We start from the raw sequence: 18,050 nt of genomic DNA, 5'->3' as shown, positions 1-18,050 counted from the left end.
TAATCACTAGTTATTAGGTTGTTGCACTATCCCGTTTTCCTTCACTTCATTCTTCTATAAAAATTTGTCTGGTGCTTGTCGCTTAAAGCGATAAGTCTGCCTTTGGGAGTTTTACATTTTTTTATTTTTTGTTTATGTATTGTCTTGTTTTCTATTTTAATTTGTGCAATGAAATTTTATTTATCTATCAATCTATATTTAATGTGGCTTGTAAGCACTAATTTTTCAGTCGTGAGATAACTTTAGTGTGGGATCAATATGACATATTTCCACTTATTACTCCATATTGATTGCTTGGATGATTAAACAAAAAAAAACGCTATATTTCAAGATGTTTTTATTACGTTGAACGTAAAAAAGACAATTACATATGTTAAAATCTTGTAATTTCCAGTTACTGTTCAGTTTATGAGCTATGTCTAACAGCACTATTAATGCCAACAAAATAAGGAAAAGTGTGCGGTTGGAGTATCCGTTTTACTAACACATGATATACATTTAAATTAACTAGTGATCGAAATTCAACCAAAATTAATTTGAATTATAAGTTTGAACATTATTATTATATAAACATTATTATCAAAGATTATATTTCTTTAATCATTTTGTCTTATATCACTACTTAAAAATGAAAGCAAGAACTTGTACATGTAATGCAAGTTGGTCAATACATTGTGTGTGCTGTTGTTTTTATTGATTTAATGTTGATTTAATATATTTTAAGTATAATATAAAAAAAAATCATTTTGCACTCCTTCTCTATATAAGCTATAAAGTGTGGAACTCATACACTTCCGTCCGCGCAATCATAGTAAAAAGCGGTGAAAAGTTTTGCTTCACGTGTTAATATATAGATTTGTAACCTATCCGAAATATTAAAGGGTCATCTGTAAAGATCTATTTGAAATAATTAAGTTTTTACTTTGACTTTGATAAGTATGTATTAAAGGGACTTGGGAAAAATAAGTCTCACTATTAATCGGTAGCTGTTTCAGCGTTGCAAGCGAGGCTGTACGTTTACAGAATAACCCATGCCAGACGTCTTCCAGACAACTTTAGGGTAAAGTATATCGAAATTCAGCAGTATTTATTACACAATACCGAGAAATGTGTAGAAATTACTATGAAGCCCACCGCTCGGGCGATTGGTATTCTAGATTCATCGATCGAAGCAATCATAGACCTCTTACGTCTCATACTAATCAAATCTACCATAAAATCGAACATGACTTCGTAAGCAAATGAAGTGAAATGCACAAATGAGTAACCAATTCTCAATAAGCTACCCTGATGACTTCGGTAAATTTGCTGTTGACATAATCGGAATCTGAATTATCCTTACCTACTTACATTATATAAGTATACGAAAGTGTGCCTGTAAGTTTGTTTATTCGCACCGATCTTGATGTAATTTGGCACAAATATAACATGAATCCTACAAACAACTAGTTATAGGACACTATTTGGTATGTGTGCGAATTATTCTTTTAACATTATATATAAAAAAATATCTATAGAAGTGGGGATCATTCGTACACTTAAAACTAAAGCTACGCAAGTTCCAAACGCGGCCTGGTCTAAGAAGAAGCCCACAACAAACTAAACCGGCTGTTCTTTTTGTTATCAGCATCTCCCATTGTCTATAAAACTATTTCATATACTTTCATATAGTTAACGTTTTCTTATATAATAAATAAGAACTTTTATATAAGCTTTCGTTTAATATAAACTTAAAAGATATCAACCGGCAGTTTATTGTAAAATTTCCTTAAAACGTTTTTTTTTTAAATTTCTGTTGCCAAAGTAATCCCCATTTGACCTTAAAACACAGCTGATGACGTGGTTGTCATTGCGTATTTTTGATCACAATCGCAAAAAAGTTCTTGAACAAAAGTTATTCTTTATCATTGATACTTGTTATACCCCATCGACATGAAGAACTTTGTATAGAGTTTATTGTCTATGACCTTAACCAACATTATAAACAGAGAAATGAAAGTTCAAGTTGATGCTAATCTCGGGTTTCGTACGGATGCTAATCTCGCGTTACATCAGGTATGATGCCATTAAAGTCGGTTAACTGGGTCGCAATATCGTGACTAGGGTCCGCTTTGAGTGGATCCTGGAATGACCACATCAAAATGTCTGGTGGAGGAGACTTTGTCCGTGGCTAGTTACAACCCTATCCCAAAGATGTGCTGCCAAGCGATTTAGGTACAATGTCTAGTAGAAACCGATTAGATAATTTAACTGCCATACCCCTAAAAGGTTGGCCCGTTCCTACCTTAGACAACGTGTTAGGTATGATTGCAATTAAGGGCTAACGTGTACAAGAATAAAAAAAAAAGGTTAAATCTTTTAATTTTTTATTCCACTACAAGTTAGCCCTTGACTGCAATATCACCTGATGGTAAGTGATGATGCAGTCTAAGATGGTAGCGGGCTAACCTAGGGAGTATAGTAGTCATAACCCTAATAGGAAGAACAGCCTGGCCGATGTATCAAATCGCAGAAGCAGGGCTGTACTTTTCTTTTTCAAAAATTTTATCTTACGAAACTGTTAATTATAAGCATATAAAATAAGATAATTTAAGAAAACTAAATTAAAAAAAAAAAAAAAAAACCCCTAATCGGTTTTACGCGACATCGCACCGGAACACTTAATCGCTTAGCGGCACGTCTTTGTCAGTAGGGTGGTAACTAGCTACGGCGAAAGCCTCCCACCGGACCAGACTAAATTCATAAATTATAAATTTCCAATTGGCCCTGCCCGGAATCAAACCCGGGGCATCCTACTTAAATTCACAGCGCTCACCGATGCGCCAGGCATCGTCGCTTGTGCTGGCTGGGTTGCGGTTGTGTGCCAAAGCATTCCTATGACCCAGTCACCAGGCGATGAGTTGGAACACCGTGGGGTTTTAGACGGTATAGCCACTAAGAGTGCGGCATAACCACTGCACTTCCCCGTGGTGTAGTGGTATCCATGAGGATTTCCACACGAGAAAAAAAAAAGGCATCGTCGCTTGTGCCTCTCCAATGGGATTCTACAAGATATTTTGGAGAGTGTGCTTTGTTACAGATCTGGTTCCCATCGCAACTATTCATCGTCCCACTGTGAAGTATCGGAAGGATCTACTCCTTGCAGAGCTTTTTGTGTCAGAGCTCGTCCGGGGAAGTACTACCGCCATGCTTTTTTCTGCCGCTAAGCTTCAATGGCGTGGTTGAAGGGCGTGGTTACCGTTAATACAAGCAAATGAGGCTTAACACCTACGTCTTAAATTGCTGGACACAGGGCGGCATTGCATGACGTGCTCACTGCATGCCCTGCGAAGAGTTATGTGGGTGGTGGGCCATATGCTTGGTCTGTCAATTATAACTATATAACAAAGTATATAAAACAATCTAACGAAGGTACCATTCTCTCCTCAAATATCAACAAGACGTGACTACACTTTTTTTTGAATGAATTACACTTTTATTGTACACCACAGAGAAAATTTACAGAGATACAAATACAACAGCACAATAAGGTAGAACGTACAATTTGGCGGCCTTATCGCTAAATAGCGATCTCTTCCAGGCAACCAAAGGCATACAAGAAAATGTTATAAGAAATAAGTAGGTGGTACAACAAACGTTAGTGAAATATTAGGATTTTAAACTAAATTAACATAAAATATACATATAACATATTAAACATAACATATTAAAGATATGTACAGAAATATAATACGTGATGTGATAGACAGAGCCCACACAAGATGGTATAAGAGTAAGAAGAAAAAATAACTAATTGGGTAAAAAATACTTTTAGGCTTTAATCACTTCAAATCGTCAAACATCAAACAGTAGCCTGACATTACTAGTAATGACCTCATGCATGTCGCAAATGATGGCCGGCCTTCCATACAGTACCATCTCAACGAGTTTGACATTTTTTCGAGTGCCTAATTGACCATCAAATGTTTTGCATGTACTTGCATATTGGGAAACTAACTGCTAATGCTTTGTGATATAATTTTTAACCGCCTTCAGCAATTATGAGGTTATGAATTGGTAAAGCTAACTATGGGCCTCATAAGAAGGCTCATAAGAGTCACTCAGCGGGCGATGGAGAGAGCTATGTTAGGAGTATCTCTACGTGATCAAATCAGAAATGAGGAGATCCGTAGAAGAACTAGAGTTACCGACATAGCTCAGCGAGTCGCGAAGCTGAAGTGGCAATGGGCGGGGCACATAGCTCGGAGAACCGATGGACGTTGGGGTCTTAAGGTGCTGGAAAGGCGACGCCGCACCGGTAAACGCAGCGTAGGTCGGCCCCAAACGAGGTGGACAGATGACATCAGGCGAGTAGCTGGGAGCCGTTGGAGGCAAGCGGCCCAGGACCGTGCATTGTGGAACTCCCTACAAAAGACCTATGTCCAGCAGTGGACGTCAATTGGTTGAGATGATGATGATGATGAAAGTGGTGATAGCCTTGTGTTCAGAGCACCTCTAACTTTTCGGAGTTATGTAAACCTGCAACCCTATCGTTCTCAAAGGCTTGTGAAGTACCAATCCGCACATGGCCAGCGTGGTGGACGGCCAAAACCCTTCTCATTCTGAGGGGGAGAGCCGTGCCCTGTATTGAACCGGTAATGGGTTAATATGATGGTGATGGCGTTGTGTTGAGATCTATGATCTCATAAGGGTGGTGACGGAAACTATCCCCGGCAGAGCCAGTTCGGGAATTTATTATTCCTGAATTAGGTATCTCTATTCTGGTCTGGTGGGATTTGGAAATCCTCAGCCATGGCTTGTAACAAATGTGCTGCCATACGGTTTAGCGTTCCGGTACGCCGCGTAAAACCTGATTAAGTGTATCGGTTAAATATAGTTTCCATTCTCCTGAGAGGTAAGAAAGCATCATCATCTGTCTGCGCCTTTTCCCATCATCTGGGGTCGGCTCTCCTTTTCCGTTTCCTCCATTCAAGACGGTTTTGAGCAGTTTCCGCGTTAATGTCATTTAGCTTCAGGTCATTTTGGACCGATGAAGAGGTAAGAAAGCAATTTTATACAAATAAGTAATGGCATCGAATAACGCTGGCTTATCTTTGATCTGCCAATAGACTGTTTTCTTAAATTTTTAAGGGGTTTCTGTGTAGTCGGTCCTATTTAATTTTTGGATACAATCGAGCTTCGTAATGTCATAACTTTTGACCGTATTTGAAATGAAGGCGAATCGTAAGATCATTATGCAATCATTAATAATAGAATTTGAATGTCAGACCCTTGTTCATGCTGTGATTCGAAGCGATATCATAAACCGAACCGCCCATACGCTGCGGGGTGCTTAGTAAATCAGATGATTTGCTCTAAAGGGCTCTTTGAAACCTCAATACACTAGTATGAGAAGTATTTTTTTCATTCAGTACAGGTTAACTCTTGACTGTATCTCACCTGGTGATGTGATGGTCTAAGATGGAAGTAGGCTAACTTTCCAGGGGTGTGGAAAATTTTCAAATCAGTCTCGAGTATACCTTATGCTTATGCTGTCCTAGTACACCCACGGATCCCTCAGTGCGCGTATCTGACTCCCACTTTATATTGACTGACTGTCCTTTTTTTGTATTTTATTATTTTAAAATCATAATGTTATTGAAGCGCATAGAATATATTTATTTTTTTATCCCACTATAAGTTAGCCCTTGACTGCAATCTCACTTGGTGGTAAGTAATGTGCAGTCTAAGATGGTAGCGGGCTAACCTGTTAGGGAGTATGGCAGTTATATTTAACTACTTTCCCTAATCGGTTTCTACGCGGTCTCGTATTAGAGCACGCAAAATCGTATGGCAGCACGTCTTTGTCGGTACGGTGGAAAAAGCTAAAACTGAATCCTACCTAAGCAGAGCAGGGAAAATTCGGAAATTGTGAACTCCCAAATCGCTCTTGCCGGGAATCCAACCTGGGATCTCCAACTTATAAGCCCACCATACTTACCACTGTGCCGGAAAGGTCATCAAGACAGCTGATTTGTTTTTGTTCAATCTCATCTGCAGCATGTAGAAGTTTAAGCCTCTATCTTTTAGTTATCAGTTAAGACGGTAGCAGGCAATGGCGTGCATACAGGGTACGCAGATCATATAAAATTAAGAAAATCCTGAGTACGAGTTATAAAAAAAAAAGAATAAATGAATGAATGAATGAATACACTTTTATTGTACACCACATAAACATAAGAAATTAAAAGTAAAAATTTAACAAAAGGTATACAATTTGGCGGCCTTATCGCTACATAGCGATCTCTTCCAGGCAACCAAAGGCGTTAAAAAACCGCTCAAGAAGAGAGGTAGGTGGTGCATTTAACTGTACTGTGTTGCAAATAAACATGCATTAACCTATATATACAAATATAATATGTACATATAACAAACTTACAATAAAATATATAGATAGTGATAATAATTAATATATACCTATATAATTAATATCAATAATAAATAAATAAAAAAGAATAGGCATTGTTAGAGTTATAAAAAGTACCCTTTAGTATTTATAATACGTACTGGACATTTTCATCATTTTATATCATCTGCATACCCTGTGCATACCCTCTATGCACGCCACTGGTAGCAGGCAAATCTGTTTGCAGTATAGTACCCTAATCAGTTTCTACGTGACATTACGCTTGTCTTGGCGCACGTTTTGTCGGTACGGTGGTAACTGCCACGGCATCCCATCAGAACAGACAAGAGAAAATTCAAAAAAGTTAAAAATTCCCACATCTATGGAACCTGCTCCACAGCGCTGTCTATAAGACCGCTATAAGACCACAACGCTGACAGCTGCACCCTCCCTGGTGGATTCGGCAGCGACCAAGCCATCGACGATGGGACCTGTGATGCAATGGGGAATCAAAACCTTGGCGAGTGTGTGGTGAATTCGCAAATGAATCCTCTACTGTGTGGGTGCAAGTCCCACATAACGGAGTGGTATGCGTCAATCATTTTCTTTGAATGATAATTAACAAATTATTTTTAAATAAAAAAAAACCGGTGCATTCGCCCAGGATCTAAAAAAAAAACAATTGCTACTTTTGGTTACATTATCGTCGATTTCGATAAAATTTAAATGGGGTCACCTGGAAAGTATGCCCTTTAAAACATTAAAAAAAACATAAGATTCCGATGAATAAGAACCGGAATTTTTGAAGTCGGTTAAAAAGAGGGAGGTCGTCGGATGTATAGACAGTTCACAGCGAATTAAGCAATAATACCAAAACCAATCAGAAACGATAGATATTATAATAATGAAATAATCATTAAAATTATTGCCATTGCGGAGGCTGGCTGATGGCCGCTTGCATAATGGATCATTGTGCGCGCGGCAAATGTGAAGTTTTCGTACGTTCACAATCCGACATCTTGCGAAAATTATCATGTTTCGTTATTTTAGAACGTGACGGCTACATTCCTCATGTAACCGCTTGTTTGCTTTTTTAATTTTTAACCAACTTTAGATAAAAATTAAATATCAAAATATATATTTTTTTTTTACTTTTGTCAACTCGAATTCACTTTCGGGGCCCGAGTTCGAATCCCATCCTCTAACTTTTCTAAGTTATGTGCGTTTTAAGTAATTGAAATATCACTTCAACGGTGAAGGAAAATATCGTGAGGAAACTGCATGCCTGAGAGTTCTCAAAAATGTTCCCAAAGGTGAGTGGAGTCCACCAATCCGCATTGGGCCAGCGTGGTGGACGCCTTAACCCCTTCTCATTGTGGGAGGAGACCCGTGTCCCGTAGATGGCCGGTAATGGGTTGATATGATGATGAGGATAAGGACAGGTGGTTACCTGATGGTATTATCCTCTGCTTGGTCCGTCAATTATTAATATAAGAAAAGAGACCTAAAACATCCTTTACGACCCTGAAGATCAGATTACTAGTGAAAAACCCCCTCATCAGGACACCAAAACCACCTATACACAGCGTGTTCGCCAGCGAAGACGATTTCCTCAATATGACGTCATCTGGGGCACACACCAAGGCCTCGGATGCGAACTAATCCAAGGATGCCAAGGAAGCAAAAAAATACCGTGCTGAACTTGTTTTAGGCTTCAAGGACTCTTAGACTAGGGTGTATTTGGAACCTTCGTATCTGTAGTTTCATGTACAGAATTAAGAACATACAGAGACCGTGTACACGACTAATATTGAAGCATCCAAAACCACTCCACTTCAGAATGGTTACTCGAACAAAACGTTAGTCACGTCAAAGTACAGAATAAAAGACATACCTATAGAAAACGTGTACACGACTAATATTAAAGCATCAAAAACCACTCCACTTCAGAATGGTTTCTCGAACCAACGGATAGTAACGTCATACCAGTTAGCGGATGACAGTAATTATTTTACCTCTTATGGTCTAAGCGTTCACTATAAAATGAAAAATGGGAAGTTTGGGAGCTAGAAACATTCCGCGGGTGCAAAGTGAGACACAATGGACACAATGCACTGCATAATATACATAAACTTTAATTCAATGGTTTCAAGTTGACAAATGCATTCAACAGACTAAGAAAAATCTAAGAATTAGATATGGAGGATAGAGGTAAGGAGAGTCATCTTATATGGGAGAAAAGTTGAAAAAGTGTCCAGTTGTTGCGCTAAATAACAGTTCAAAAATCCTCCACAATGGCGCTGGTGGATGCACAGCGTATGGTATGAATGTAGCAATCGTAGATGAATTGAAGTATGCCGAGTTAAAAAATTTAATGTCATTATCGACTAAAGTAGTTAATTATTGAAAATTTCAACAACTTACGTTGTACAAAATATTGTGGTAAATATAACCTTACAGATTTATTATAACCAAACGTGCGTTTAGAGTGATTTTATTTCGTAAACAGTAAATAGTACGGTATTTATATTTGGCGCTTCTTTTAAGAGTTACCCTGATGCAAATGTGGCGCCATCCTAATTTAATACATTTTGACGACACTTTTTCATATACACAGATGACTCTCCTTACCTCTACCCTCCATAGAATTAGATTAAACGCATAAAAATTGTGAATTTGAATAAAGAAAGTTTAGACATCCATGTTGACTTTATCAAATCAAACTTAAGTGTGTTTATATAACGGAAACTTCCCAAAAATCTTAGTAACTCTTCCGTTTCGATGCAGTGTAACAAAAACAAAGTCATGAGAAAAACGGTAGAAAGCGTATTTAAATTGGCTCACAAGTCGCGATAACATCAGCCGGGAGTCGAACCGACACAATGGGCCGATCGCTTCCGCCACCGATCCATCCTGATCCTATCTGTTTGCGTAATGACTGCAAATTAGATAGAGATTGATGAGGTAGGTATAAAATTAACTTCATTAAAGAGCCTATAAAATTCAAATCTATGCATCATACAATAAAATTGGAATGTTGTATAAGATTAAATACGGTACATACACCAAAATAACATTTTTTACAATTTTTGACTGTCTGTCTGTTTGTTCCGGCTAATCTCTGAAATGGCTGGACCACTTTTGACGGGACTTTTATTGGCAAGTAGCTGATGTAATAAGGAGAAACTTAGTTACGTTAACTACGTTTGTTTTAGAAAAAATATTTTAAATTCAAATCTACACTTCTATACTGATATTACAAAGAGAAAAGATTTTTTTGTTTGTTTGTACTCAATATGCCATAAAAAGTACTATACCGATTTTAATCATTTCCTAACCAAAAGATAGCTAAACTATTACGAAGTAACTTAGATATATTTCATAAAATAGTTGGAGATCCTTAAGAAAATTGCAATAATGTAACCCAAAGTTTCAATTTTTTTTTTATAAAAAACTTATAAAAAAAATGTTGAAACTTTGGGTGCATGATGGGGTGGGAAGGTGCTTTGCAGCATGCGCTGAGAAAACTATTGATGATGCATAAAAATGATGTACGACATGATTAAAGAACTCATTATTACCTACAAATAGTCCGTGAGGGAATACCTATATCTAACTATGACAGTTAAATCGCAAAAGCAGCTTTTGTGTTCTTACATTTTATTAGATCGCCGATAGAAACAAAAGTGGGTTACATTAAGTATCGCAGTATTAATTCTTATTTAAATAAATAGTTTTATCATCGTTCGGTGATTGGTGCAGAACTTATCGCGAGTTTAAAAAATGTAAGGACTACTTTCATTACCTACCTAACCTAAGTTAGGTACCTAAGTTAGGTACCTAAGTTATTTAGGTACTTCAATGACCGATTAGAATGTATTAAAAAGTATTTTAGAGCTACACTTCATTGAAAAAGATCTTTTTAAAAACTATACCCAGCTAGCTGTTGCCCGCCAATTCGTCTGCGATTGTTTTGTGATGTGGCGTTCAATTTAAATGTAGTTCTAAAAAAATTAAAGTATCAAGTATCGCTAAGCCTTAAATGAGGGGTTTGCTGCTGTCCGCTGAGGAGTTCTGTCCTCTATCTCCAACCGCATTCAGATCTACACAACGTTCGGCCAAAATTTAACACATATTATAACCTCTATAGTACAAAAATAATTATTTAAATCGGTTATAATTTGTCAGAGTTATGGTGTATCTATGGTGAACTTTCATCCCCTCTCCCAAATGAACCGAGCTTAATGTCGGGATCAAAAGTATTCTATATTACTTCTAACATTTCCAAGAATCTGTGTACAAAGTTTCATGAGGATCGGTTAAGTAGTTTTTGCGTCAAAGCGTAATAAACAAACTTACATTGACATTTATAATATTAAGTAGGGATTATATTTTACAACAACACATAACTTTAAAAAAGTTTTTAGACAAATAAAACCGCCTTTGTTAATCAACTAAAAAGCAAGAAATAAATATCTTCTACAACATTTTTAAGTCGGTGCCAAGTAAAATGTAAAATGACTAAGTTTATAGTACCTAACAAGTAAAGTTCCCCTTCATCCCTTAAGTAAATTAGCTAAAAGAACCTTAATTATTAAAATAATACCTACTTACTATGTAAGAAATGTAACAGATACAATTTGTTTCTGCAGCTTACGCAAAAATATCTCAACAACAGACCTGAAACCTTCTGTTGTCGGTTCAGAGAGAAGGCACCTCAAATCTTCTGATGTTTTATTTCCGCATAACATCTAGTCGCTCCAAAATGTATCTGCTACATTCCACCAGTAGATGTTGGACATCATCTATATTACCACAAATATCGGAAATGAAATATTAGTTATATTTAGTAGAGACCTGCCTCTCCGACTGTACCTATGTAGGTATATTGTATAGGTACTATTGTGAAGTCCCATCTCTCAGATACAAGATCCTTTTGTGTAGGTAGTCTGGAGGAGATTACTCTTGATAAGGTCACCTGTTGCATGAGTTATTCTTAGGTCTGTCAAACACAAGATTAAAAGTAACTAACACAGATTTTACATAGCAAATTCACGGTAATGTAATCTTGCTACTAACATTTCAAGTTCTTGAAGCTCTTAGGACTTTGACATGAATTTGTCACGTATGCGTATTATATGTATGTGTATTTATTAGTATAGCTAGACTTATAGTTTCTACCTAAACAGAGAAGACAGAGAGTAACTTTAGTTTTGTTTAGTTTCTTTCTTTTAATTATTTTGTATACTACGCTGCCTTTCTATGGCATCACAGAAAATCCCTGAAAATGCAGACCACTGCAAAGTTTATTAGACTGAGTTTATTAAGTAACCCTCAGGACATCATATAACCTACCTATTGTTTCTGTACCTCTTTTCTTTTAGGAAAGAATTGAGGTTAATAAAAAATTATTTGTTTATTATTTATCTCAACTTGAAGAGAGCATTTCCACGCTCTAGTCAGCGCACATGTCCGGTCCGCATCGGAGGTAATAAGCTGACAGCTTTGCAGCTCATCGTCGTAAGTAAATCTCCTCTACTCTCTGCGTTAGTGGAAACGCGCCCTTATTCCCTATGCACAAAATCGAGGCACGCTGCAGCGCACTAGCCCAAGTTCTGTCCAGGTTTATTTGATATTTTGTTTATGGAAATAATCGAAGGACAAAGCCGACGTCAGATAGACAATCTAAGTATACCTTTAAAACTGTTCTGTTATATTTTTTCGCCCAATCTTGGTCATATATATTTTGACCGGTGCGGTGGTGAAATTTATTATATTTATAATACAGCCGGTTGGCGCAGTGGGCAGCGACCCTGCCTTCTGAGTCCAAAGCCGTGGGTTCGATTCCCACAACTGGAAAAAAAAAATTGTGTGATGAACATGGATGTTTTATAGTGCCTGGGTATGTCAGCTATCTTAGTACCCATAACACAAGCTACGCTTACTTTGGGGCTAGATGGCGATGTGTGTATTGTCATAGTAAATTTATTTATTGAATGTTTTTTGAAATATCATTTGCCTGGCATTATTGGCACGTGTAGACCGTATGTTTTGCTTGGGATTAACATAACCCCAGACGTGTGCGAAATATCTATCACCTAATTTACCTAAATAGTAATTTTCGAAAGCGTGTATATGAAGGCTAATTAGATATGTACGCTGCGAACCTTTTACGGCTCTTGTATCTCAACATCCCAAACCTTAGTTAGTTTTAAAAGTCAAATTACCTAATTATTATAAGCTATTACAAAATTTTAATGGCCGCTTTGCCTATACAAATATAAAAGGCATCGTGAAACCCTGTTTAATTAACAACGTTCAATCTGACAGCCTAATTAAAAACTTAAGGGTATATGCGTTCAAACTGGTATAATGAGCACAGCCTCTGGGCTTTCTATTTTTTATTTTATTTTATTTTAATCATTAAAGGGCTTGGAAGTCGTCAAAGTATGTCTTAACGTTATAATCACTTTTTTCACAGTTATTGTTGGAACACATACCTGCTATTGATGAATTCCTTAATGACAAGGTTTTCTGGAAGCAAGCAATTCCGTTTTCATCTCACACAAGATAGAACAATGTTTGTTAAATTATAAAATGATGTTGGAAAAAGCAACTACTGAGTTTCTCGGTATAATCTGCCTTCCGATCCGGTGTTTGAGTCACTACAAGTACAAACAGGCATTCTTGACGTTTCAAAAGTGCTTATATTAGGTCCACTTTAAACGAATGAATTTTGAATATGAACAAGTTAAAGGGCCACCTTATGCTACGTGGAAAACTTTGCCTATGGACAGAGCAAAACGTCCTGCAATAGCTTAAATATTTACTCTGCCCGGTGTCCCTCAACTTGAGCTGTAGGTGTCAAATCCATACGGCTGTAATTACACCCGCAAGCACGGCTATACTGCTTGGCTGCAGAAATAAGTATGGCGGTAGTACCTACTTTTCTGGACGAGCTTTGAGAGAGACGAGATAATTAGCTCTACTAATACCATTAGGCTTTGCCCGCTCACGCTAATGTCGGATCGTCGTTTTCTACAAGTAATTTTTCATCATAAATTGTATGTGATATATGACCTATCTTTATTATAAGTTTTTATTTAAATTTAATATTACTTATCAATCTGTTATATTCTTAATTCATATTTACATTATTACTTTTAATAGTTTGTAGTTTAATACTTATTTAAGTTTAGTTTTTATTTTTTTATAATGTTACAGGAGATAAAAACGATAATGCTGAATACACCTATAATTTATTATTGTAATGGCACTGGACATAATTTGTTATTCTACCACATAATTTAACTTTTTTATGAATGTAGTTACAAAGCTAGCTGTAGGGAACAATAATTGTTGTCTTGATAAAAGGTAACCTATGTTCTTTTCCTTATCCCTGACAACGTGTTTGCAAAATTTCATGACGATCGGTTGTGTAAAGTATGGCAAAAAAACAGCCACAATCGTAATTTTAACTAGCTGAGATGTTACAAGCAGTCAAAACGTAATTCTTTCTATTAGATAGAAGAAGCTTTACTTTGCGGAATTCCATGAAATTTTGTGAAAATTAAGCTTAATTTGCTATACTCCGCGAAAGCAGGAGGATCTGTATGGTAGAAAATATAAATTACACCATACAGATTCGCTTTTCGCGGAGTATAGTTAATTAAGCTTAATTTTCATAAGTAATTCTTTCTTATTGCATCTTCTGAGAGTATACCCTTATCATGAAGAAATATACCTTGAGGATTACGAGTAGATATAAATTTATTTATTTATATTAAGCTTTCCAACTAGCAGTTTTAGCCTATGAATCGCATATGAAATGTTATATTTAATGCAAGTTCCGTTACACTCACTTAAATTTTTCACATTCGTAAAAAGAATAAAGAATATTCTAGGTTCAGTATTCTGAGACACAGATATCAGCGTATTTTTGGCTCGGTCAATCGACTTTTTATGATGTTTAAACCGAAAAGAAACAGAGAAACTGTGTTAAAAGTAATAAATTCTGAAAAAAAAAAACACTTTTAAGTTATTCAAAAATATAACATTCAATTAATAATTCAGCATTTACAAGTGATTAAAAAGTAAGACTCACCCGTCGAACGGGAACCAATTGGGGCGCGGTCTTAGTGGCTGAAGCGCAGCGGGCACGGGTTCTGGGCGGAATTCCTTCAGCACTCGCTTTACCGCTCGCGCGCTGAAGGCTAGGATGGCGACCATTGCTAACACGCAGGTACCGCCAAATGCTGCCCATAGAGCCTGTTATCAAAACGGTATCATCCGGCTTCAATCTTTTCATCATCATCATCATCATTGGTGTACAATCATTTACTGAACTTCAAAAATATCAAAAATTCAAAATTCATTTATTTCTGGTAATATAAGCACTTTTGAAACGTCAAGCCTGTCTGTTTGTAGTGACTCTATCACCGGTTCGGCAGGCAGATTCTAACGAGAAGAAGCCGGCAAGAAACTCAGCAGTTGCTCTTTTCCAACATTTCTAATCAACTTCAATCTTTAACCGTTTTTTTGAACCATCGTAGGTTTATATTAAAGAAATTTGGAAAAAAAAAATTATTACAAAAAGGCCTTCTTAATATTAAGGGTATAAGAAGAAGAAGAAGAAACACTTTATTACTTTATACAGGAAAAGAAACAGTCAGGAGTATACAGTACACAATGTAGACATGCAAAGGCAGCCTTATTGCTGCAAGCAATCTCTTACAGGCAACCTTTGTAGATAGGACTTACAGCAAGAGACGGGGCAGATACTTACTCTATTAAAATTATGAAGGTTTTATTTTAACTATGGATAAAAATGAACAATTTTGTATGTACCTACTTACTTGGAATTGGAAACCGGGTACAGGTACAGGGGTTCTTGGCTCTGTAGGATCTGAAACAGAAGAGAAATGCAGAAATTAGAAATTCCTAAATTGTAGCAATTCTTGGTTCTTACCGGGGATCGACCCCGGTAAGGAGCCAGAATTGCTTGGTAGGTTTTTCTGTTAAAAATTCTTCGTACCAGCCAACCTTCATGGCTTGGCGAGCACGTTTAGTCATCGGTTCCAGTAATCATGAATGACGTGTGAATAATTGTGAGCATCGTTGGGGGGTCTATGCTCTACAGCCTCTCTCCTATGAGGCTTAAGTGTCCGCCAGGCACGGAGAAGAAGTTACAAAAGTTCTGATAAATGTTTGAATCAAACCACAATACCTAACAATATTCTTGACACCGTTATGAAACCCAGAATGTCGATATCTATAGTCGAACGTAATAACAATTAGACTGCTTCTTGACACCGTTATAAAAACCCAGAATCTCGTGATCCTTTGTTCTCTCTGTATACGTCGTGTTCCTCATTGCTGAGGGTCATGACCCCTTCCACTTACAAATATTTCCTCCTCCTTTCCTCCTCCTTCCTTTGTTAACATGCTAACAATTAAACTGCACAAGTTTGAGGTTCCAAAAACAAAAACAAAGTTAGTACAAACCATAAGCGGTAGCGTTTCCCGCAGGTCCGGCGCATCCTCGTTCATCCACCAGGCTGACACGAGCTTCTAACTTGACATCTAGTACAATGCTTCGCATGGGTCCGTCACCGCTCCGCCCGCCGAACCGCTCGCCGCTCCGTTCTCCGCCCCGCTCGGTTATTGGCAACAGCCGCCATTGTAATTTCTCAGGGACGACAACGAAGCCAATGGCATCAAATCGGCGAGTGACGATGTGCGGGTACCACGCCGGGCCGCGGTGTGCACTTTGCTTAACGATTTCTTTGCCTACACTGCGAAAGAATTCTCAATTTGAATTGCCAGAGCGCTATGATGGCAAGAATAAGGTTTAATTTTTTTATGCCGTACGAGGCGATTAAGGGAATATAACGGAAAACAGATTGCAGCGTCCTCGAACTACTATCTACTGGGATCACCATCCCGGCTACATAGCGTGATGATTATATGCAAATAGTGGACTGGTAGGATATTTATTTATTTATACTCAAAAATACAGAAGAAGAATAAAAACACAGATAGAAGAAGTATACAAAAGCCGGCCTTATCGCTTCGTTGCGATCTCTTCCAGGCAACCATAGGATAAGGAAAACAAAATATTGATGAATTTATATGAAAACTTCCCGGGAAAATTTGAGATGAAAGTACTTTATATAGGTACTTAAAAAGTTACTATAAAAGATGTTTATACTTAAATTCTTTGAAACAAATAATGAGTGGACGAGATTTACCAGAGTTTTCACTACAAAAAAGTGACATTCATTGTTATTCAAATATTTTTAGTAACACAGGTATCAAGAATAAACTGTTAGTTGTAGTAATCAAAAAATATACCTATTGATTTGCGTTTTCTTCTAACTTCAAAGGACTCAAATTTGACCGGTTCTTCCAACACTTTTCATGCCTTTTTTTTATAAAAATTAAAGCCTTTAATGTTGCTTTTAGTGCCGAAAAGGTGATTTCATATTTTCTGTTCTGATTTTCATTTCACATAATATAGATTAAGAATAACTAAAACACATTTAATATTTTTTACATCTAGAAATATTGGCTTGGCAAGTTATTACAACTTAGTACAGTTACACTCCTTTTATAAATTATCGAGAGAACGACCTTAACTTACCTAATATTACGTAATCATTTTCGGTCTATTTATATAGGTATGAATACCTATGAGTAGTCAATAACTTGTTTAACTATAGCTTCAAAAGAGATTCAAAGGAGAGCAAATTCAATTTACGAAACGGAATCTCGCGGAATGAATACAAATTATTATGAAAAATACGTACTTTTCCTCTTATTGATGTACTCATATTTCAGTAAGGTCACACACCTACAAGTGTAAAGGCATGGAAAAACCGCGGTTTCCTATCTGCGTCCATAATATAGTATAGTTCACGATTGCCTTCAGCGCTTGACCTATCGCGAGTAGCTCGCTTTTGAGCAACAGTCTTGCAACTTGTCCTTCACAGTACGCAAATATGTACGCATGTACAATGTATAGATTAACTTTTTTTTTTTTATGAGAGCGGCAAAATGCTCATAGCGCTCCGCCTCTAGGGTTAAGAAAAGGCCTATAGGCAATAAGTGTGCGCTGTATGTTCTTATCGCGGTATAGATACAATCGAGTGACGAAGGCCTGACTAGACAGTAGAGTAGAGGGTACAGTGCTAGTATACCTTATAAAATAGTATTCTTTCCTCAATCTCGGAGGCAAACGGAGCGGTTCCATAGGTACGGGCAGTGACCAGCTGACGTTCACGAACAGTTTGCCTTGTATTGAGATGGTGCTTGCGGACACCACGGGCGCGGGGAGGCGGGGCGCGTGCGCACAAGAGCATACGCCTCCTACGCATTCTGTAAGAGAACTGTAAACTGAATTATATTATGTCATCTCTCTCGTCACTTTTAGGATACCCCAGTCCAAGCCTTATTAATAAACGAAAAGTCCTGCTTCGTCTTTATGTTTTTGCAGTTTGGTTCCCAACGATTCCGTCATCAACGTAGTGATGACTATATATAGGTGTATATATATATATATATATTTTATACATACAGGGTTAAATAAAAACAACCACAAAGTTCTCGGCCTGTGGTTGTTTCCATTAAAACTCACAAATTTCGTTGTACCACTTTTTGTTTAACT

The 18,050-nt window shown here is 37.2% G+C and overlaps 1 protein-coding gene across 1 annotated transcript in view; it reads right to left on the bottom strand.

Annotated features, from left to right (window-relative positions):
* LOC120628814 (fibroblast growth factor receptor 3-like) overlaps positions 1–18,050 on the bottom strand; it is a 133,698-nt gene that overhangs the window by 102,618 nt on the left and 13,030 nt on the right. The window contains exons 5-8 of the mRNA XM_039897438.1: positions 17,584–17,761; positions 15,890–16,179; positions 15,241–15,290; positions 14,490–14,653 (exon numbers count right to left, since the gene is read on the bottom strand). Coding sequence (XP_039753372.1) covers positions 14,490–14,653; positions 15,241–15,290; positions 15,890–16,179; positions 17,584–17,761 — 682 coding nt within the window. The remainder of the gene's footprint in view (positions 1–14,489; positions 14,654–15,240; positions 15,291–15,889; positions 16,180–17,583; positions 17,762–18,050) is intronic.

This window comes from Pararge aegeria, chromosome 13, assembly GCF_905163445.1.
Source record: "Pararge aegeria chromosome 13, ilParAegt1.1, whole genome shotgun sequence".
NCBI classification, from domain to species: domain Eukaryota; kingdom Metazoa; phylum Arthropoda; class Insecta; order Lepidoptera; family Nymphalidae; genus Pararge; species Pararge aegeria.
Note: the sequence above shows the minus strand (reverse complement) of the source record. Positions and strands in the feature narration are given on the sequence as shown.